Source organism: Delphinapterus leucas, chromosome 2 (genome assembly GCF_059928025.1).
Source record: "Delphinapterus leucas isolate spDelLeu-1000000601 "Yukka" chromosome 2, BTC_Dleu_Yukka2, whole genome shotgun sequence".
NCBI lineage: Eukaryota > Metazoa > Chordata > Mammalia > Artiodactyla > Monodontidae > Delphinapterus > Delphinapterus leucas.
The window spans coordinates 96,989,892-97,013,979 of record NC_143130.1 but is presented as its reverse complement, the minus strand read 5'-3'; the positions used below and the strand labels follow the sequence as shown (position 1 = coordinate 97,013,979).

General features: G+C 41.8%; 2 protein-coding genes across 3 annotated transcripts in view; one reads left to right on the top strand and one right to left on the bottom strand.

Annotated features, from left to right (window-relative positions):
* Positions 1-13,944, bottom strand: part of EXD1 (exonuclease 3'-5' domain containing 1) — a 42,324-nt gene extending 28,380 nt beyond the window's left edge. The window contains exons 1-7 of one of the 2 annotated variants that reach the window (XM_030762767.2): positions 13,062-13,944; positions 10,626-10,811; positions 9,056-9,106; positions 7,202-7,270; positions 4,237-4,294; positions 3,839-3,966; positions 112-170 (exon numbers count right to left, since the gene is read on the bottom strand). In XM_030762767.2, coding sequence (XP_030618627.1) covers positions 112-170; positions 3,839-3,966; positions 4,237-4,294; positions 7,202-7,270; positions 9,056-9,106; positions 10,626-10,758 — 498 coding nt within the window. In that variant the 5' untranslated portion in view covers positions 10,759-10,811; positions 13,062-13,944. The remainder of the gene's footprint in view (positions 1-111; positions 171-3,838; positions 3,967-4,236; positions 4,295-7,201; positions 7,271-9,055; positions 9,107-10,625; positions 10,812-13,061) is intronic. The other variant, XM_022587427.3, reaches the window with a different exon arrangement.
* Positions 13,945-14,362: 418 nt separating this feature from the next.
* The window catches only part of CHP1 (calcineurin like EF-hand protein 1), a 37,237-nt gene continuing 27,511 nt past the window's right edge, over positions 14,363-24,088 (top strand). Inside the window, exons 1-2 of the mRNA XM_022587423.2 lie at positions 14,363-14,550; positions 22,365-22,437. Coding sequence (XP_022443131.1) covers positions 14,484-14,550; positions 22,365-22,437 — 140 coding nt within the window. The 5' untranslated portion in view covers positions 14,363-14,483. The remainder of the gene's footprint in view (positions 14,551-22,364; positions 22,438-24,088) is intronic.

The window sequence follows — 24,088 nt, the reverse complement described above, 5'->3', positions numbered from 1 at the left end:
TAACTCATTAGGAAAAACACTAATGATCTTATAATAAGAGAGAAATTTATGAGACATAGACATGATACCCATTTGCAGACAATACGGAGAATGACTGAGGGCAATACTTACTGCAGCACCAAATTTCTGCTGGAACTGATCAATGACTGTGTATGTCACCTCCTCTTCCTCTACAGGAGAATATTATTATATATATTTATCTTCCTTGGCAATAGAATAGCCCTCCCACTAATTTTAGCCATAATCCTAAAGTCCTACTCTATTGCAACTCAAATGTCTAGAACTACTGAGACTAAACCTAGAATACTGAGAACTATTTCATTATCACCTGCATCAGCCCATCCCGTAGTGAACACTATTAGCATCCTATTTGTCAGTTGAGAATAAACAAAAGCCCCACTGATGATATCTTATAAAATAAAATATTTACTCATTTCCTTTGATAATCCAGTAATGTTTCCTTCATCATAAGTTTATGTCTTGAATACTTCAAGACATGTACTTTTTAAAAAAATTTTAATACAATTTTTGAAGGTTACTCTCCATTTACAGTTATTAGAAAATATTGGCCATATTCCCCGGTATTGTACAATACATCCTTGTAGCCTATCTTATATCCAATAGTTTGTGACTCCCACTGCCCCACCCCTATATCCCCCCCACACTGGGAACCACTAGTCTGTTCTCTGTATCTGTGAGTCCGCTTCTTTTTTGTTATAGTCACTAGTTTGTTGTATTTTTTAGATTCCACATATAAGTGATATCATACAGTATTTAAGACATGCATTTTCTAAAAGCACATTCATAATAAAAAATAATAGTTTAAAATAAATTAGTCCTGGAGATGGACCAATGTCCACACATTTGGAATTCTCTGGATCCTGAAAATTAATCATTTTTCTAATTATGTAATTTAAAAGATTAGAGGTATAGCATAACATATAGTTCTTCTTCATCTCCCAAACTTTAAAACTCTGGAGTGGCTCAGGACATAGTCCATAAGCCACTTCCTTTTTTCTATCCATACTTACTCTCTTGGTGATCTCATCTAGTCTCAAGGCTTTAAATATCATTTATAGGCTAGATCTTGAATTTATATCTCCACCTCAGATCTTTGTCTTCATCTCTCAGCTTACACTCAAACTTAGGTTGACCAAAACTAAACTCCTAACCATCTCCCCAAAACCTTTCCCACCCAGAATCCCTCCCATACTTCAGGCTGCTCAAGCCCAAACCCCTGAAGTCATCCTTGTTTCCTCTTTTTCTCTCACAACCACATCTAATCTTTCAGTACATTGTGTTGGCTCCACCTCAATATACATGCAGAATTCCACCACTTCCTACCAACCATATTGCCACCACGAGGGTCCAAACCACCATACCCACTAAACAAAATTATTTCAGTAGCCTCCTAACCGGTATTCATGCTCTTACGTTGGCCCTCCTCTCAGCATCTATACAGTATCCAGAGTGATTTTGTAAAAACAGAAGTCAGATCATGTTACTCTTCTGCTCAAAACTCTCCAATGGAAAATAGAAGTTTTAAAAAATACCTTCTAGGGCTTCTCTGGTGGTGTAGTGGTTGAGAGTCCGCCTGCCGATGCAGGGGACATGGGCTCGTGCCCCGGTCCGGGAAGATCCCACATGCCGCGGAGCGGCTGGGCCCGTGAGCCATGGCCGCTGGGCCTGCGCGACCGGAGCCTATGCTCCGCAACGGGAGAGGCCACAACAGTGAGAGGCCCAGGTACCACAAAAAAAAAAAAAAAAAAAAAAACACAAAAACCTTCTATAATAGTATAAAAATACAAATACTTAGGGATAAATATGGCAAAAGATGTGTAAGACATACAATGAGAACTACAAAACACTGCTGAGAAATTAAAGATCTAAATAAATGTAGAGGTATACTGGGTAAATGGAATGGAATACTCAATACTGTTAAGATGTCAATATTCCCCAAACTGATCTATCAATTCATTGTAATCCCAAAAAAGATTCCAGCAGAGTTTTTCCTTTTTTGGTAGAAATTAACAAGCTGATTCTAAAATTCATAGGGAAATGCAAAGAACGAAGAACAGCTGAAACAACTTTGAAAAAGAACAAAGTTGGAGAACTAATACTACCTGCTTTCAAGATCTATCATAAATCAACAATAAACAAAACAGTCTAGTATTGGTGTAAAGATAGAAAAATTAGATCAATGTAACAGAATAGAGTGTCCATAAATAAATAAACCTATATACATACAGAAAACTGATTTTTGACAAAGGTGCAAAGGTAACTGAAGGGAGAAAATACAGACTTTTCAATAAACGGTGCTGGAATAATTGGATGTCCGTATGGAAAAAAAAAAACCTTGTCCATATCACATCATATACAAAAGTTTAAAATGGATCATACAGGAATAAAGACGCAGATGTAGCGAATGGACTTGAGGACACGGGGAGGGAGAAGGGTAAGCTGGGACGAAGTGAGAGAGTGGCATGGACATATATACACTACCAAATGTAAAACAGATAGCTAGTGGGAAGCAGCCGCATAGCACAGGCAAATCAGCTCAGTGCTTTGTGACCACCTAGAGGGGTGGGATAGGGAAGATGGGAGGGAAGGAGACGCAAGAGGGAGGAGATACAGGGATATATGTATATGTATAGCTGATTCATTTTGTTATAAAGCAGAAACTAACACACCATTTTAAAGCAATTATACTCCAATAAAGATGTTTAAAAAAAGTATATATAAACATTTTTAAAAAATGGATCATAGACCTAAATGTAAAACCTAAAATGTCTAGAAGAAAACAAAGGAGAAAATCTTTCTGACTTTGAGCTAGGAGAGATTACTTAGATATGACATCAAAAGCACAATCCATAAAAGAAAGAAAATGGATAAATGGTACTCCATCAAAATTAAAAATGTCTGCTCTTCAAGAGATGCTTTAAGAGAATGAAAAGACAAACCACAGACTTGGAGAAAATATTTGCAAAGCATATATTTGAGAAAAGACTTGTATCCAGAATATATAAAGAACTCCCAACACTGAATAATAAGAGAACAATCCAATAAGAAAATGAACAAAAGATATGGATAGACATTCACCAAAGATATTCAGATGCCAAATAAGCACATTAAAAAATCCTCAACATCCTTAGTCATTAGGGAAATGAAAAAAACAACCAACCAACCTCCAATGGCTTCTCTTCTCACTGCAGAGTAAAAGCCAAGTCCTTTCAATGATCTACAAAGTCTTCCATGATCCACTCACCCCACTTCATCCCCTACTGCTCTCCTTGCTCCAGCTACACTCATCTCCTTGCTGTCCCTTCAAGATCATGGCATGTTCCTCTCTCAGGCCTTTGCATCTGCTAATTTTTTATGCCTAAAAACCATTCCCCCCAGATATTCATACATCTTGGTCCCTCACTTCCTTCAAGCCTTTACTTCAAATGTCACTATTTCAGTGAGACCTGTCCTGGACACTCAAAAATTGTAAAACCACCCTCTCCACACATTTCTTCTTTTTCTTCTGTTTTTTTTCTACTTAACATGTGGCACCAGCATACTATATAGTATACTAATTTATCTTATTTAGTGTGTTTCCTGCACCATAACTCGATGAAGGTAGAGATACCAAACTTTGGTATCCCCAATGTCTGGCATATAGTGTGCACTCAAATATTAAATAAACAAATGAATCATGGTATTTTATCTTAATTCGGACCCTAGAAACAACAGCCTAGCTGAGAATTCCACATAGAACCTTGACTCGGGGTTATACCAATTCTGAAGAGTTCTGAACCACAAGAGAGCCTAGAAAATTCAGAGCCCTGGTACTCACCTGATGGGCTGTACTTGAGGTCATTTAGCAGAGAAGTGGTTGGTGCCTCAGAGGCAGGAGAAGCAGGCTTATATACATTTATGTCTTCATCTTTTATTGTATCCATCCTGTTTCTTTCTGTATTTAGACTATGCTTATAAAAAACAACACTTAGGTGAGCTTGTTCTTTGTTGTTAATGCCATACACACATCAGTGGTAAGGACTCTGGATCTTTCATAGAGAACCCATTCATCCACTGTTTACACTGATTTGAAGATACCATCTAAAGATGGAAGGAAACATCCACCTATTTCTTCTCATGTTAGGAATTACACAGCTAGTGAATTACAGTTAAGGCTTTCTACCCTAATGTGTACATCTGGGTAACATCATAATTAAGAAAATCATTCCATCATACCTAACAGAAGATGCCTTTTCTCTTACTGCACCTTGTTCTTCTTCATCCAGTAGTTCCACTGTAAAATAACCAAACGGCTTCCAACAGGACTTCCAATATGAAAGCAGTTAACTATCCCTCTGTCCCCTCCACACCCACAGTTTGATTATGTAACATAGACAGTAATTGGGAATGAAATGTTAGTCCATAGAGCCTTCATCGGCCAGCAATAAATAGAGCAGAAAAGACTATCCAAAGTACTGAAGACCCCTAATCTTACATCCCTACATAGCTTCCTTGGTCATTTAGCAGGATTAGGAACCTCTCTACATATCCACTTTACCCTTTTTGTTCCGGGACACCTTTGTGGTCATGCAGAATGGTTCTAGAGATATCTTTTCTTTCCTATTTATTCCCATCCTAATGCATTTTCCTTCACACTATGTACTGTTAGGGGGTTTTCTCTCAAATCATTCACACTGTCCCTTCCACTTTCTCAGGCTGGTGCATTAACAGTTCAGTGATGTGAAAGGTAATAAAAGCTAGACTGGAAATCACAAAATAAATATGAGATAAACATTCCACAGAGACTCTGAAACCATTTATTTTTAACCTAACAGTTCACGGAATACAGGGAAATATTGTATATCATTGATTCTAAGATGCACATTTTCAACAACTCTGAAATTGGATATGATTTACGGTAAATGCACATGATAGTTTAATTGGCAGCTTCTTTTTCTTTCTTAGGGTGGGAAAAGAAATAATGCACATTGTCATTAATGGCATCTAAGATTCAATTAAGTACCCTTAGGTACTTTTCATGGAAAAAGTTTCTCAGGGGCAACTATGTTTCAAATGTCTCTTTCTCCTACACTGTCTAGAAGTGTTGAGTCTGGGTCAGAGAAAGTAAATTCACTAAAAACTCGGATTAATCAATTATTATCCTTTATCTTGATAACTCTTATTCAAGGTGCTTTTCAGGGAGAACCCTCTATGGCTGATTGAGCCACAGGGCAAAGAAAGAAGAAGAAGGCCATCCTTTGAGCCTAGAAATTATAAACAAAGGCCAAGTCCTGAGAATGAATTTAGGAAGAAATGAATCCATGTGTACAGATCACAAAGCTGGTCAGTGGTCAGCCTTCTCCTGAGTTAGGAAATAGTAGTAGTAATTCCTTCATTTTTCTTTACAGACTCATCCACAGCCTAGCTTTGTTCCAGTCCAGAGCTCTGTTCTACTGCAAAGTCTAACAGTTAACACACAATTAACAATCGCTCTACTTCCACCACCATCACTGCCATTTTTAAAAGGTGCTCAAGGGACAAAGAGTGTTTACAGTAGCGTACTCAGTAAGAAATGACAGTTATATAAGCTGGCTGGGGACTTCCCTGGTGGTCCCGTGGCTAAGACTCCACGTTCCCAGAGCAGAGGGGCCTGGGTTCGATCCCTGGTCAGGGAACTAGATCCCACAGGCCTCAACTAAAGATCCCACATGCCGCAACTAAAGATCACGCATGCCACAACTAAAGATCATGCATGCCACAACTAAAATATCCTGCATGCCACAATTAAGACCTGACGTAGCCATAGAAAGAAAGAAAGAAATACTAAAAAAAAAAAAAAAAAAAAAAAGCTGGCTGGACTTGTCTACTTTAAAGTAGGTCTTGATTGGCAGGAGTCCTTTCCTTTCCTCATATCTGCCCCAACGGTAAGAAATGCACAGTTCTATGAGGTCCCAGCTCACCCGTTCCGCCACCCCCCTCCACCCCACACTGATATTCACTCCTCCTTGGAAGCCTTTTTGCTTTTGAGTTCTTGAAAGAAAGAATAGCTCTTGTTCCTAACCCTTTTCTCTTACCCCATTTGGCTTGTCTGAAGCACACTGACCAGATGAGCTTCTATAGCTCTTCCTTTAGGCAAACAATTGTATCTATTCTTGCTAAATTGTTTTAGCTGGCAGAAATAAAGAACAGGGCTACTTCCCACAAAGGTCTGAAAACCAAAAATTCTTTGTAACTCTTTTGGCAGCAAAACCTGAACTGACATACTATTTACAGTCCTATTTTATTCCACTTAGTATGATTATCCATCCGTTTCTCTGTAGAAATGTGTTTTATTACGGAGTGCTGACCAGACCCACTTGAGGTGTTATGTAATATGACCAGTATATACCCTTTGTTAGCTTTTTGAAAAATCCAGAACTAGCCTGAGATCTGAAACATTTGGCCCCAAGGTTTCAAATAAGGGACTGTGAAAGTACTGTGAGTGTCTGGTGTTAAATCCGCTTGCTGAGCAAGACAGTTCCTTTCTTTCTTTTTTTTAAAAATTTATTTATTTAATTAATTTATTATTTTTTTGCTGCATTGGGTCTTCGTTGCCGTGCACGGGCTTTCCCTAGTTGTGGCGAGCGGGGGATACTCTTCGTTGAGGTGCATAGGCTTCTCGCTGGGGTGGCTTCTCTTCTTGAGGTGCATGGGCTCCAGGACTGCAGGCTTCAGTTGTTGTGGCACAAGGGCTGGGCTCAGTAGTTGTGGCTTGCAGGCTCTAGAGCACAGGCTCAGTAGTTGTGGTGCACGGGCTTAGTTGCTCCATGGCACGTGGGATCTTCCCGGACCAGGGATCAAACCTGTGTCCCCTGCATTGGCAGGAAGATTCTTAACCACTGCGCCACCAGGGAAGTCTGACAGTTCCTTTCTGTTCAGATTCCTAACTCTGCCTGCGAGCTGAGTCTCTAGTACTGAGTACCAGATGTCCTCACATTGTAAAACCAACATGATTAAAATTCTCTACGACTGTTCTGCTCATAGTACCTCCCGAAACAGTAAGATAAGGGACAATTCCCAAATACCAGCTTTAAGAGTTCATAAATGCAAGATAACATCTTAGTTTTCCCTCCAACCCCCAAACACTGAAATGAGGCAGAGCAATGAGTTTATTGCTACTGCAAATCCCGATACCAGCATTTAGGGAACATGAAGTTCTCACCATTCACAATCTCGTGTCCAAAAAACATCTTCACTCCTGGGACACTTCGATCAGTCTCCACATTCTTCACTGTTATAGAAAACAATTCATTTGGTTGATAAAAAGTAATATTCCCTAAAACTATAAGAAAATATGTCTCACAAAAGTGCCCAAATTTGAGTTTTATAAAAATCCCTAAATTATCTTCCCCAAGGAATAAAAAGTCAATAATAAATTACAAAGCTATAACCTTGAAACAAGTAGTATAAAGAACAGAGGGAACACCAGATACACTAAAAGGTGGTCCAAGATACACTAAAAGGGCAGTAGTAGTACACTGAATTTAAACTTCTTCCAAAAATATTCTAAGGCCTTTGGGGCTAAGGATTATCTACTTACTATATTTCTACTGATTTTTACTCCACCTAACTCCAGAAAAAAACAAGTCATCTGACTACTTCTAGAGTCCACACCCTGTTTCATGTCACTCTACATGCTTGAGCTATTAATTGTCAGAGACAACAATCCAACTCCTGGCCCAATTACAGGCTCTTCTATGAGTAGGTAAGGGAGTTGGGAGAAGTTTATTTGTCATGTTTACAATACAGTGTCATTTTTTTCTAGATGGCAGTGCTCACAGCAGCTGTATATTTCCACATTTCTCAGCAATCCAAAACAAATGAGTTTTACCTTCACTAGTCCACTGAACATATTCTTACATAGGTCAAAGATCACCAACTGCCTATTTGTCAAATCCCCAAAAAGTTTACAATCTTATACTTGGTTCCCATGCATCCACTGACAATACTGTTCTCTCCTTTCTTCTTTGGCTTACAGGACACTCTTTTTTTTTTCTCTCTCTTTTTTTTTTTTTTTGCGCGGTACGCGGGCCTCTCACTGTTGTGGCCTCTCCCATTGCGGAGCACAGGCTCTGGACGCGCAGGCTCAGCAGCCATGGCTCACAGGCCCAGCCGCTCTGCGGCACGTGGGATCTTCATGGATGGGGGCACGAACCCGTGTCCCCTGCATCGGCAGGCGGACTCTCAACTACTGCCCACCAGGGAAGCCCTACAGGACACTCTTAGTGTTTATTTCTTTTCCTACTAATTATCTAAAGCCACCACACTGAGCACCCACTCCAAACCAGGCATCTTGCTAATTATTTGCCTGTGTTTGACTATCCAGTAACATAATGAGATAGGTATTTCAACTATCTCCATTATGGAGGAATTTGAGGCTCAGAAAGGTTGAATAACCTGCTCAAGGTCACACTACTAGTAAAAGACAGAGTCAGGATTCAAAACCAGGCCTCAATGATTTTAATAAACATCTTGTAACCAGTGTTCCACTGTCTCCCTGATTTCCTCCTTCCAGTCTCCTTAGCTGTCTCTACCACCACCGCTTGCCCCTTACACATTGATAATCCCTAGGGTGATATTCTTCATGCTTCTTCCTTCTCCTTGAATGATCACATCAACTTCCTAGTTGTCCTGACATACATTATTTCTCCAGTATGGATTATTTCTCTGAGCTCCACTGTCATTTTCAACTAATAGCAGACTTACTGCATTATTTTTCAAATTGATCATTATCTTCTTCCACTAACCAACAAACCTGTTCCTCTTCCCATTTCTATCAATTAATAACAGTATTATACACATAATCTGAGTTATAAATGTAGGAGGCTCTTTGACTATCTAATTCAGCAGTCCCCAACCTTTTTGGCACCAGGGACCGGTTTCGTGGAAGACAATTTTTCCATGGGCTGGGGTGGGGGGATGGTTTCGGGATGATTCAAGCACATTACATTTATTGTGCACTTTATTTCTATTATTATTACATTGTAATATGTAATGAAATAATTACACAACTCACCATAATGCTGACAGGAGGTGGAGCTCAGGCAGTGCAAGTGATGGGGAGCGGCTGTAAATACAGATGAAGCTTTGCTCGCTCGCCTGCCATTCACCTCCTGCTGTGCAGCCTGGTTCCTAACAGGCCATGGACCAGTACCGGTCTGTGGTCTGGGGACTGGGGACCCCTGATCTAATTGATTACTAGGTTACTTATCCTCACTCCTAAGCATTTCTAGAATCTGTCTTCTCTACTCCATTCCCTGCCAAACCTTAGCTCTGACTCCCATCATTTCCTCTTTATTGGGTCCCTTGATTGTCTGAACAGTTCCCTGTCTATTCTCCTTGTCTCTAGTTTATTGCTACTTCAAACCTTCCTTCATGCTGCTGTCATAGTGATGTCACTCCCTGCTTTGTCCAAATGGTACATAAGTTAGTAAGCAGGTGTAACAGTTCCACCATCAATTCCTCCTTTGGGAAGCCTTCCCCACTGTCCTAACCCTACCATTCTCAGATCTAAGTTAGCTGAAATTCTGTGTTTCCACAGCATCTTGTGCGTCCCTCTATCACACAGGGTATCACACTGCATTACACCTTTCTACTTGTTTACCTGTCTCCTTACTAGACAAAGTTTTTTGAGGACAGAGACCATGTTATTCTTATCCATATCCCTGGTACCCCGCACAGTGCCTGGGATATAAAACTCAGTAAATGATTACCAAATGAATTAATATTGCAAAAGCCTGGTATAGTCCCATCCTAGCCTACAAAAGTCTATTTTAACTCATAATATGGCTTAACAATAACACTAATCTCTCAAATGTCATTTACACGTTTCAACTGTGAACTTGAAATTTATTGTGCCAGGAAATCAACTACTCTTAACAAGTCAATATTCTAGCTGAATAAAAACTATATATTGGGGCTTCAAGGTGAGCACGTGGAGGAGGCTAAGAGGGTGGCATGCCTAGAGAGGGTAGAAACTCTGAGCCCCTTCCCACATACCTTGCCCTATAAATCTCTTCCATCTGGCTGTTCCTGAATTTTATCCTTTAAAAATGAATTGGAATTGAAACTGGGAGGTGTAAAGGCTACCTTGTGACCAGGAGGATAACACATGGTCGCTGAGGTGGCAGAGCAGGAGCACAAGACACCTGATCCCTCCTGGCATCTTTCAGCCACTGCACTATTCCTCAGTAGTCTACCTCTGGGCTTCTTTTTGCATGAGAAAAATTAACCCCTTACAGTCTTTGTGAATTTGTCTGTTGAAGCCAAAAGCAATTCTAATACAGTGGTTATTTTTAATTTCAGGGTGCATATGGAGAGAAATTAAAAGAAGTACCCAGTTAAAAAAAACTCTCTATATTGAAAATTTCCACTATCATGTCAATAAAAGTATAGAAGTGGGGACAAGCCAGCATATGCAGCCACGTTGCTCTGTTAGGGAAAACAGCATTCTAATCCTCCTCCCACCCTTTCCCTAAAATAGGAATAATGCCACTCTCCCAGTTGCTAAGCGAGCGCAGAACCATCACCCAAACTGAGTTATTAGTCTCCTAAAAGGCAGGAGATTATGAGAAATAAAATGAGACCTTTCTTCAGGACAACAATCTTGTTAGGGTCCACATGCTGGAGCACTCCCTCAAAGATGCCACAAACCAATGTGAGTTTCACTCTTCTCCACAAAATCTGATTGAGGAAATGGTAGTCACTGGTGGGATCCATGCTATTTGATTCCAGAAGGAGTCTTCAAATAATCTTCTTTAAGTATCCAAACCCTTGAAAATAAAAGAGATCTATGATTTTTTAAATATTTTGGGGAAAATGGGGTTACTTTTCCTTTCCCCATACCTGGGATAAGAAAAATTAAAATATTAGAGAAATTCAATTCTGTTTATCTTTTTAGAATGATAATGAGAAAAATATCATTGCAAGCACCAACTCTAATTTATACATGGGAAACTGAAAAGTTACGACTTCAGGCAAGGGCTTCCCTGGTGGTGCAGTGGTTGAGAATCTGCCTGCCAATGCAGGGGACACAGGTTCGAGCCCTGGCCTGGGAGGATCCCACATGCCGCGGAGCAACTGGGCCCGTGAGCCACAACTACTGAGCCTGCGCGTCTGGAGCCTGTGCTCCGCAACAAGAGAGGCCACAACAGTGAGAGGCCTGCGCACCGCGATGAAGAGTGGACCCCGCTTGCCACAACCAGAGAAAGCCCTCACACAGAAACGAAGACCCAACACAGCAAAAATAAATTAATTAATAAACTCCTACCCCCAACATCTTCTTAAAAAAAAAAAAAGACTTCAGGCAAGGTGGGTTTGACGTCTTTGTCTATAAAATGGCCTAATATCACTTTTCCTTCCTTAGCTAAATGGAATAAGAAGAACATTTAGAGGCTTTTTAATAGCACATGCATACATCATTTTAACAGCAACCAAAAAAACTAAAAGAACAAATGAAAAAAAATGATATTGGCAAACACCTGCCAACACATTGCAATAAATTGTTTACCCAGAAACGTCTGGGATCTAACCTCTTCTAGATGAAGCCTCTTCTAGGTTAATCACATTTCCAGAGTTTCACACTGTAACCAACCAAAGAATAAGTGACTTAGAACTATCACAATTTACGCATTACCAATCCAGCTGCCATGTCACTGCGAGGGCCATTCCACCCCACCCTGGCCACAGCTCAGGGACTGGGCTGCTGTAATGTCACCAGTCATGTGCAGCCTGACAGATTAACTGACACATGCCACACACTGGTTTTGTAAAATTCAACTGTTTTTGTAAAAATGATGCATGCTTATAAAAAGGATAACAATGAGAAATGTACAAAGAAAAAACTTTTATCTTGCAGAAATAGCTATCATTCAAAGTAGACACTCTTATAATCCTTAGTGTAATACTGTAAATTAAAAGATAAAAAAAAAGATGAATCCTTTTCTTAAAAAGTATCTTTTAGAACAATCCTGTTATTCGGATGTCTTTGTATTTAGAACCTCAGCTAAGTGTTCCTCCACAGTGGTTAAATTTAAAAGTGGCTTGCCTTTGCCCCACTTGGAATAGTCAACCAGTGAATTTTGCAATTTAGTTTAACTATAAAACACTGACTAAATAACTAAGGCCCAATTTGACTAGGAAGAGGTGAGACGTTACATAGCATTTTTAACCAGATAAATAACTTACACTTTAATATTTTAAGGTCTAGCAAGTGCCTTCACAACTATTATTTGTTGCCTACAACAACTACCTAATTTACAGATGTAGAAACTGAGGCTTAAAGGTTTAAGACACCTGCCCAAAGTTACACAGCTAGAAGGTAATGGAACCTGAACTAAAACCAGGTCCTTAGTGGAGGATGTGTGCAGTCTAGTGCAAGACAAAGTGTTAAGCATCCAGAAAGAACAGAAAACAAGTCACCAGAGTGCCTGGAAAAATCATTCTTCTTTGTTCAAGTCAATCCAACTGGTAAAAGGGGAATTTTTACAGAAATAAAAGAAAACATAAAACTGGAAAAAACAGCCCTTGATAGAGGTAAAAATTAATTTATATTTTTAAAAGATACATAAGAAATAAGCTTGTGAAATGCCTGGGTAATAAAGAAATTTAAGAAATGTTAAAGTAAATCAGAAAAACATTAACACAAAGCAAAGCGCCGACTGAGGATAGTTGCAAAAGGTTAAGATTCAAGATTAGGGGCTTCCCTGGTGGCGCAGTGGTTGAGAGTCCGCCTGCCGATTGCAGGGGACACAGGTTCGTGCCCCGGTCCGGGAAGATCCCACATGCCTCAGGAGCGGCTGGGCCCGTGAGCCATGGCCGCTGAGCCTGCGCGTCCGGAGCCTGTGCTCCGCAACGGGAGAGGCCACAGCAGTGAGAGGCCCGCGTACCGCAGAAGAAAAAAAAAAAAAGATTCAAGATTAGGAAGGAGCGAGTAAGGTCAGGACCTAGAGATGGGCTTCAAGACAGACTCAGAAAATGGACATTCACCTCGGTGACATCACAGGTTTTTCTACCATACTTACGCTCTCAGAATAAAAAGAAGGTCCTGTGGCCTAGATGGGCATATCCAACATGTCACACTCTGCTTATTCAGGCAGACATCATTAGGTCAGACAAAAGTAAGTCTATCGTGAAAACAATTCAGTAAGACTAGAACCTCAGTATCCTTGCTAAGCCGTCAAAGCCTTAGGTAAAGCTTTAATCCAGTAACCTAAATTGACGTGACCAGCTCGCTAATACAGGGTTCTAGTGCTTAAGTACTACGCGATAGCGGTCAGAATTTGGTTCTTCCATAACTCAAACCAGTTCTGTACAAAGTAACACTCGAGGGGTGGGTAAGGGGTGTAAAGGCACTGAAGCCACAGGAAAAGAACTGGTTCACCTTAAAGGGTGTACTAATTTAACGGGTGGCTTTAAATGTTTTCAAGAAAACAAACAAAAATATGCCACAGGAGCAAAATGCAAATTTCCTCGTTTTTAAGGCAAAATAAGAAACTTCAAATAAACGGTGGGCCATACGCTAGAAATTCTCTCCTCCGCCGTTAGGTTTGTTTTTCTTTTTCCTCCGACGAAAGTTTGGGAAATCTTGTCTCTATTTCAGCCAAATGGTGAGTTCCTCGAGCTTCAGTCTTGAAGTGAAAAAAGAGGGACTTTTGTTAAGGAAAAACTTTCGGGGAGTTCCAAGCCCGCGGTGGCGGTTGTCAAAGGACAGCCCCGAAAACTAAAGTACGCAGCGCCGGGAACCCACTCTACAGGTCGGACGCCAGCCGGCCTGAAACAGAGGTCCCGGCTGTTTCCCGAGGAGCCAATCGGCGCGCGGTCCCGAGGCTGGCTCCCGAGCGCCCCTTGCGGCCGAGAGGAGAGAGGGCCCCAGGAAGAATCAGGAGGTGCAACTCCCAGCATGCAGTTCCCGGGAGACACACCCTAGCGTTCACCCAAAAGACGTTTTGTCTGTTTTTATTGTTTCTCTCCGCAGTCCATGCCAACCGTAGGGTGGGATTTCTAGTGTAAGAGTTCTGTGAGAAACAGGTTGGCTACACCGCCTGCCACACGTTATTGTGTTGTAAAACAGTGGGTCAATGGCGTTGCCCTTTTAATTGCGGGCGCTAGGGTCAGAATTGCCCCTTTAAGGCCGGTGGCATCATGTTTCCGGGGGCGTGGCCCGTCTTTAGCTAGACCCGGCCCGGCGCTGGGCTGATTCATTCGGGGGCTGGAGCTAGGAACGTCGACGTCGGCTCCGGCGCTGAGCTCAGCCTCATTCCCAATTGGCTGGGCCTCCGGGCCGCCCTCCCCCGCGCGCCACCCCTGGGTTCCCTTCCCAGTCCACAGTAGAACCACTGCCCTCTCCCTTCTTGACCCCTGGCTCTTCCTCCCCTTCTTCCCTCCCTACCGCCGCCGCTGTCGCTTCTGGCGCCGCTGCTCCCGGAGGAGCTCCCGGCTCGGTGATGGGGTCCCGGGCCTCCACGTTACTGCGGGACGAAGAGCTCGAGGAGATCAAGAAGGAAACTGGCTGTGAGTTCGGGTAGGGGGTGGGAACGCGGCCGAGCGCCTCCGGTTGGCCTCAGGACCAAGGGCGACTGTCGCTGAGGTCTGGAGATGAGGTCCTGGGAGGTTGGGGGTGTCCTGGGCAGCCTCCAGCGCTGGAGCTTCGGGGATGATGGAGGACCTGTTCTTAAGCTACAGCTACCTGGAGCAGGGCAGTGCCTCTTGTGGGGCTGTCCTTCCCACCAAAGGCGGGAGTCCTGATCACCCGTAGATCACTGATCCCGCTCTTTTCTCTTCCCCCTGCTCTTGACAAGCCCCCCGAACTCTTTTCCTTTATCTTTCCTCGCACCAACCTCAAATTCAGGAACTGTGGATGCATTCTGTAGAAAACATTCTGTCCTTTCCCGTGACGTTTCTGGGCAAGGATTTAAAACCACTGACAATTGTGGGAAATCAAACAAATTCTTGCCACAACCGGAAAAATAAATCCAGAAAGTGAGATCGTACAGTAAGGCTTTGGAAGACTGGACGGGACACCTTAAAGAATCAGGGGTCTGAATATGAGACTTCTTTCATTCTGAGCTTGTGGAGAGAAAGCACGGATAATGTGACTACCAGTTTTTTATTTACAGTGAGGATGCTTGCTGTCCTAATTTCAGATCTATTGATTTCTACTATGCTGGGATACTTCATGCAGTCGCCGTGGAAATTGGATATGCTCCAAAAACCTCAGTGTGAATTTGTACTAGGAACTGATTTTTTACAGTCCAGTCTCTTCCTCATTAACTGGAAAGGGGCAACAGAGTTTTGGGAATTCAGAAGCCCGGTAAAACACCATCATACATTTGTGTAGTCCTTGATAATGCATACATTATTTTCTCTTCTCAGTAATTCATTATGACTCTTGTATTTTACATGAGTTATGTAAACATCTGGGCCCTGAGTCTTCATGATACCTGTCTTTGATAATGAGATGACCAGTAAATAACTCAGTGGTCCATTCGCAGATAATATTGAGTGCTGGGGGAACCTCAGAATTATTCAGGCAGTGGTGGCCTGAGATAAATTAAATGCTGTCCATGCTTTCTGACAAGTTCAACTTTCTAGAATCTTCAAGTTGGAAGGGGTGTTATCTAGCCTCATCCCTTGTCAGATTGGTTTACTGCTTTCAGCATCTCCTAACTTACCATCATTAAGCCTCTCCATAAAGACTTTAAGGACCTCACCGCCTACCAATGTAGTCCTTTGGATGATTTTGAATGAATGACAGAAAGTAGTTAGCTGTTTATAATGTGCAGTACTTATTTGGCCACTTGACCTTATGGTCATTTTATGACTTACCCTGACTCCAAGAGTAGAAACGTAGGCAGTTTGGATTCAGCAAGCATTTTATTACATTTTGTGGTTATGACCTCTGGCCACACTTTTGAGAACATAAGAACTACTGTAGGTCTAAGGTGACACCAGAGTTAAAGCATTCATGCTTAAAATTAAAAGTCACATAATGGGGGAGTGTAAACCAGAGTGAGGGTGGGAAAAAGCTATTTTTACCTCAAGAGGAAGGGAGCAATAATCTCATTCTGGTTTTATTACATTTGACCAAATGAAAGTGGCCTCAACTGCCTTAGGACTCTGCATTATATTTTACTGTGTGACCTTGTGAGAACTGAGTACTCCTGTAGAACTATTTTCCTAGTTGCCGAAAAGTGAATCAAGCCTGAGGGAGAGTCTCAGCCACAACCAGTACAAATGTATGTATTGAGCCAGAAAGCCTAATGAAACAAGTACTTATTGAATTTTTGCAACGTCTGTATTCAGTACGATACTGGGTACTCAAAGCAGATGGTGACAAAAGATGCTCACAAACCTGTCATAGAGATAAGCCCACAGGAGTTAGGATTAGCATCAGGACATATAGGGTACCTGAAATTGTGTGGCACCTCTTTCAGAACTCAGGGAAGAGTCCTTGTGAGCTGGCTTTGAGGAGGACAGGAATTGGGCCTTGATTCATGCATGAATTGATTAGATTTGGATAAATTAACCTAGGGCATTTTGGGTGGCTTCCAGGTGCTTTCTCCCCCAGTATGCTACCTGTCATTCTTCTGCTCTGGGAGTTGAGCCATCAATTTATCCAGTTAGTGCCGATCAGCAGAGTTGATTTTTAAAGCATTAATCTTAGCATGATGCAAAAGGTTTAGAAGAATAAAAACAGCGGATACCTGAGGGTCGGGTAGAGAGGTGGAATTAGTCCTGTTTTCCTCTGCTTCTTGTTGTTAAGAGTTTGGGGAACTATCAATCAGAAACACTTCAAGTTAAGAACAAATATAAGACATTTCTTTACTCGCTTTGCCAGTGAGAAAATGTAGCATGATTGAGTAAAACTGACTTTATATTCAGTATGAAAGCTTTGCATTCATAAGTCTGAATTGATTAGAATTCATGTATGACTAGGTTATCCGGTATTTGAAATTTAATCTCTAAGTGTTTGGAAAAGTAATTCTAAGTAAGAATTCCTTGTAAGCCTCAACTTTGTCATCTGTAAATGGGAATAATAATAGTACCTACTTTATAGGATTCCTAGTGAGAATAAAATGAGAAAAATGTAAACTACTTAGAATAGTGTCTGGGTATGTAATGAGCACCAGGTGTTAGCTATTACCTTTTGAACCACAGATAACAATCATCTTATTGGGAAAATACCATTAGCATATGCTAGTTATAAAAACTTTGTCTAGAGCTATATAACTGGAGAGGTGACGGCATTTTACACTTTTCCTATTTTCAGGGGATATTGGATTAGGAATCATGTTTTCCCAATTCTAAGGAAATAAAACTTCGAAAGGAGTAGAAATCCTGTTTTTTCTAACAGTTTGAAAAACACTGTCTAAAAACACTTTGTGTTGGCGTAAAACATTTGCTATATTGTCTTAGTTCTATCACCTTCTTTCACTCGTCAACATTTCCATAAATTAAAATCATTTCAATAAAAGTTGTCATTAAGGGAAAGGTCATAAGTGTCTTGGGAGTTTCTGTATGCTCCACCTTTAGTTCACTTAACTGTGTGGTAATAACCTGGCTGGGAATTACTTAAAACCTTTTAAAAAAAAATAGCCACATAATCTGTGAGAAACAACTCATGCCAACTGAGTAGTAATAAATGCCGATTGATTTATTTTTAGCCTCTACCTTCTGGTGTGTGTCATGTGACATGGCAAAGATATTGAACAGGTTTGGGAAGTACGTTTTACAGGCCAGTGAGGTTTTGTTTGTTTGAAAGGGTGTAGTGATGATAGAACTAGTGTGGGTTTCTCTGTAGTTGCAGCAAAGAGCACAAGACAGGCAAAGGCAATTGCTTGAGAATAATTTCCTGGGCTAGAATGTAAGTGGAAGTTCAACTTCAGGCTGCTCCTGCCTCAAAATGCAGAACCCCTTCATGGCCCTCATCTGCCTTGCCATAGTGCCTGAAGGTTCTGTCACTACAGAAGACCCTGCTGCTGTCTTCCAGCTCCTATTTTTTTATTTTTGGCTGCGTTGGTCTTCTTTGCTGTGGGCATGCTTTCTCTAGTTGCAGCAAGAGGGGGCTACTCTTCGTTGCGGTGCACAGGCTCCTCATTGCGGTGGCTTCTCTTGTTGCGGAGCACGGGCTCTAGGCGCGTGGGCTTCAGTAGTTGTGGCATGTAGGCTCAGTAGATGTGGCTCGTGGGCTCTAGAGTGCAGGCTCAGTAGTTGTGGCGCACGGGCTTAGTTGCTCCGCAGCATGTGGGATCTTCCCAGACCAGGGCTTGAACCTGTGTCCCCTGCATTGGCAGGCGGGTTCTTAAACACTGCGCCAGCGGGGAAGCCCTATATATATTTTTTTGGTGAACCATTTTAAAGTTGCAGATATTAGAACCCTTCACCCCTTAAGCATTCTGCATGTATCTCCTGAGAATAGGGATTTTTTTCCCTACATAACTAGAATACTATTATCACACCTAAGAAAGTTGACAATAATTCTATAAATATTATCTATCATTCAGTCCATATTTAGACATCCCCAGTTATAAGAAAGTTTTTGTTTTTGTTTTTAATCTCTTTTAAGTCTCTTAATCTATAGGTTTCCTGAGAGAGTAGGCCAGCTCTTGAAGTCCTCTTGCCAGAGGAAATGCGAAATATTGGGGTGTGGAGTGTTCAGGAGGAATGGTTAGGGGTACAGGCTTCAACCTCTCAATCTTTTGAGAGTTACCTTCGGTTGCACGTATATGCTTTACCTAGGTTATTAATCTGTTCTTCTGTGTTAAGATTTAGGATAAAGGCAAGGGCAAAATGATTTTTTTTCTTATTCCCTTTTCATTTTTACTCTTCACTTTGCTTTTCCTCCTTAGTGCTTGGCATTTCTGTGAAATGCCTTTCTCTGAGCACAGTAATGATAGTCAGAACGGCTTTTAGTCAGGAAGATTAGCAGTGTCTTTTAAGTAACCTTTCAACAATAGAAACTAATTATTTGCCCATCAGTGGAGAAAAATATAGCTTTGTTCAAGATATGCCCACATTCACAGCCTTTTCTGAAAGTAATTGTCAACTCCTGAGACTTCCTTTGGGTTACCAAGAATGATGCAGGTTTCGGGCACTTGTCCTGCTAACCTAGCGCCTTCTGATGAGAATAGTTTCCGGGAAACTTGTCCTGCCTTCCTCTGTGGCAGTTCCAATACCTTTTTGCTCCTTGAAGTTACTCTGAGGTATACACCTTGGAGTTTGCTTTATATTCTTGGTCATAGTGAGTTTAGCACCTGAATTAAAGCCTGCTTACTTGCTGCTGCTGCTGTTGCTGCTTCTTCTCCTTCTTCTCTTTCTCCTCCTTCTTCGTCTGTTCTAACGGAGCTCTTTGTAACAATATCATTATAACATTAGTTCCGATATTTAGGAGGTAGATTGAGATGTAACCATACTGAGTTGTGTTAAAAGTTGGCATTTGGTTGTACATTTCTCCCCTGATTTCCACATAGCCCAGTTTGTCCTGGAAGATAGCAGTTTTATGGTTGTTTGGATACTTATTTACACAGTTATTTTAAACATATTGGTAAATTAGGAACTCAGCCATAAACTGATCTCTTTTTCTGAAATATGGGATGTAATGTCATACCATTACTCACTAAGGGAATTTTAAAAATCGTACTATAAGGTTTCAGTGTCCCTTTCTTTTGGATGGTGTTCTAGATTAGAAAGATGTCTGATGGCTCACTTGTTAGTTGAAGAAGTTGGACAAGGTGACAACATTTCTTCCAACTTAAAAATTTTATAACTTGCTGTACATACTCATATATACATACATACGGAATTTCTAGCAGGATTCACAGTAAACTGGTAATAGTGTTTGACTCTGGCAACGGAGACTGAGGAATGCGGTTGTTAGGGTGACTTTTCGTTATGATCACTTTTTTTTTTTTTTTTTTTTTTTAATGCGGTACACGGGGCTTTCCCTGTTGTGGCCTCTCCCGTTGAGGAGCACAGGCTCCAGACGCGCAGGCTCAGCGGCCATGGCTCACGGGCCCAGCCGCTCCGCGGCACGTGGAATCTTCCCGGACCGGGGCACAAACCCGTGTCCCCTGCATCGGCAGGCAGACTCTCAACCACTGCGCCACCAGGGAAGCCCTATGATCACTTTTGTACCATTTTTACCATGTGGATAGATTGTTTTCTCAAATAAAAAAAAAAAAAACTAGTATAAAAAGAACTGCAATTTGAATGTGTTCCTTGTTAAAGAAAAGTAACCTGAAATATATAATACTCAGTGGACTAAATGTTATGCAGTTATTAAAAAGGACTCCAATATAGAAAAATTATGAATTAATAAATGAAAAATAAGCTATTATGTTTATGTAAAGTACACAGTGACATGTTAGATGATATATGAAGAAATGAAAGCAGTGATGTTGAGATGGTGAACGAATTTTGTTTTTTCAAAAAATCCTTTGGGAAAGTTAGTCATTCTTTAACTGACTTATTTTGTGAAAACTAAAGGGAACTTTAGTTCTAGAGCAGCCTTTGAGGCCCGAGGCCAAAGCCTAGTCAGGTTCCTGAAGAAAACGGTTGTGACTGGCAGAATCAGGAGAAAGCTGGAGATTAATTAGTACAGCAGTAAAACTGTACCTGCAGGCTCACAATGTAAGGATAATGATGATAATAGCTAACCTGGAGTGCTTACCAAGTGCCAGACCTTTGCCAAGCGCTTTCCTTTCCTGGATTCTGTTAGTTCACTCCACAACCCCCCTCACTCACCCCTCACTGGTAAGCTGTGGTGCCGTGATTGGAATCAGAACCTGTCAACCTGACTCTCACAAGAGTGTACACCAAGCTACTGACACCTGCCTGACTAGCAGAAAGGTCCACAACTGCTTCAGTGTCTGGACCCCTGCTGGCTCTGCCCTGGCTGGGAATGGTTCTGCCTCCTCCTCTGCTCTCTGCTCTCCTTAGAGAGCCAGTCGTACAGAACGGAGCCCAGCCTGCGCTGAAACCTGACGCTGAAGAATTCACAGCTTTGCCCAGTGTGTCTTCTTCTCCTAGCTCTGGGCCACTCACTTCCTGTTTCTCCTGCCCGTGGCCCTGTTTATTTTATCCCATTGTTCCTAAAACTGCAGGTGGATTTTTGTTTCTTGAGCCGGGGGAGGAAGACAACTACCAGGACTCCCTCAGCCACCCCTTTACCCGTGAAGGTACAGCCTAGGACAAAGTCCACACTTGCCACACCCTTTTTGGCTGTTGTCTTTTCTCCTTTGATAACTTCTTTTTTTCCTCCTACCTCCAATCTGCCACGAGACTAAACTATTTCCCAGAAATTCCTTTTTGCATTTCCAAAGTTTCATTGTCTACCTGTAGTTATTACCTCATAATTGTCAGCTTGTGCCTGAGTTAGTCCAAAATGAGGAGCAAAACAGCTTCCTTGTAGATGTCATCTGATGATAACATGACCATTTTACAAATTACCTAATTTCCTTTCTCGGAGCCCATTCCTTTACTGGGAACTCAGTGGAGGTCATGCCATCACAGAGAAGAGGCTGACCCAAGGCTGTGGTGATCTTTTACCCGAAGATCAGTCCTGAGGGAAAAGATAAACCCACTGATGCTTGGGGTAGGAGTAAATCAGATTTTTTAAATACAATCTGCTTCACAAGCCCCAATCTTTTTTTTTTTTTTTTTTTTTTGCGGTACGTGGGCCTCTCACTGTTGTGGCCTCTCCCGTCGCGGAGCACAGGCTCCGGACGCGCAGGCTCAGTGGCCATGGCTCACGGGCCCAGCCGCTCCGCGGCACGTGGGATCCTCCCGGACTGGAGCACGAACCTGTGTCCCCTGCGTCGGCAGGCGGACTCTCAACCACTGTGCCACCAGGGAACCCCAGCCCCGATCTTTAATTCAACACAAGTTACCTACCCAGCTGTGCCAGCCTGAAACATCAAACTGATTAATAGAGATGCGTTTTTAATCAAAGCATGCATTTTCATAGCCTCTAAGTCAGGGTACTGAAAGGTGAAAGTTTCACAATTTCCTTTTAAACTAAATTTGGCCTTGTTTTGTTAAATCTTAACTACCTGACATTTAACACAGTCTTAATTAAGCCTAGACTTCATTCCTGAGAGTCAATTTTGTTTACTCTTGATTTAGTTTATTTCCTAACTCCTTTCATTCTTCCTGCTTTGACACTCTAGAGGTGAGTTGGAGGTGAGATTTCGGCCCACTTTACTGACTTTGAAGCGTTTAATGTTGGCCTGGGACCAGAAGAGTAGCTGGCTTCTGAAGGGCCACATTCAGGTTCAATTCGAGTGGAGGGCAACTTCTCCAACTGGGACTAATTTTGTGTTCTTTAGTTTCCCACAGTCAGATCACCCGCCTCTACAGCCGGTTCACCAGCCTGGACAAAGGAGAGAATGGGACTCTCAGGTAGGCAGTTCCGTTCTTTATTCTCTGACAATGTCTGAATAGCTGCCTTTATCCAGAGAGCAGACACAATAGGCATCTGGAATGCAGAGAACAGGGACCATTTCTTCACTCATCTTTGAGTATCATTGATCCACAGGGGACTTACATACTAAGCAGAACAATGAATTTACATTTATCACTAGGTGCTTGCTACTTTACTCCAGCTCCCCTTAGTTTGGGTGGCCATTGCTCTGGTCCTATGAATGTACCTTTGGGAATTTCGGCTCTCTCTGCTTGAGTTTTCCCACAGCTCTTTTCCAAACATGTTAGCTTTCAGGAGGCTGACCCATAGCAATCCAAGATGGTGTAGGTTGTTTTGTCCTTTCCCCCTCTCATTTCCCAACCCAACCCATATTCCTAGGGTACATCAGTTTGTATGTATTAATGTTAGATAAGATGTTCAGTATTTTCGTCTAGAGCAGTGGTTCTCAACTGATGGCTATTTTCCCTTGGGTGGCCAAATATCTGGAGACATTTTTGACTGTCACAGCTGGGGAATGCTACTGATATCTAGTGGGTAGAGGCCAGGAATGCTGCTGAACATCCTAAAATGCACAGGACAATCCCCCCTAAGTGTCAGTAGTGCCACAGCTGAGAAACTGGTCTTGAGTAAGTATATGATTTCAGAGTAATGTAATGCTGTATCATTTCATATTTGTAATACCTCCTTACCACCACCTCCCAACCTAACTCAGTAGCAGCATTTTGTTACTGTTGTTCCTCAGCTTTGATTGACTGTTATAGAATGAAGCTGTTTGCCTTTCTGGCGGCTGTCAAGAAACAATGGAGGACTTCTTTAGAAGCCTTGTAGCATAGGTGTGGGGTGTAGCATAACAGGGGGAGGAGTATAGTTGCTGAGCCTTTGTGCATAATCCTCAGGCAGAAGAACTAGAAAATGGCTGATAAATCCATAGGGCCATGTTTGTTTAGGGCAAAATCTGGCTTCACTGAAAGCTGGAATTGACCAAAACCATGCTGCCCAGTCATTAGTCAATGACTACGGAATACCTATCACGTGCAAAGACCACACTAAGTACTTTTTCTTTTTCTTTTTTTTACCGCACTGCTCAGCATGCAGGATCTTAGTTCCCCGGCCAGTGATCGAACCTGAGCCCCCTGTAGTGGAAACGCAGAGTCTTAACCACTGGACCGCCAGAGAAGTCCCCTCTTTGTCTTTTTTTAATTGAGGCAAAATACACATAACATAATATTTCACATTTCAAAGTATACATTTTAGTGGCATTAAGTACATTCACAACACTGTATAATACGTTTATATATTACCACAGTCTAGTTGCAGAACAGTTTCATCAGCTCAGATGGAAACCTCATACCCATTGAGCAGTCACTTCCCATTCCTCTCTCTATGGACATTTCATATAAATGGAATCATGCAGTATGTGGCCTTTTGTGACTGACTCTTTCATATAACATGATGTTTTATTTTTTTTTAAATTTATTTAATTTATTTTTGGCTGCCTTGGGTCTTGGTTGCTGTGGGCAGGCTTTCTCTAGTTGCGGTGAGCGGGGGCTACTCTTCGTTGCAGTGCGTGGGCTTCTCATTGCGGTGGCTTCTCTTGTTGTGGAGAAGGGGCTGTAGGCGCATGAGCTT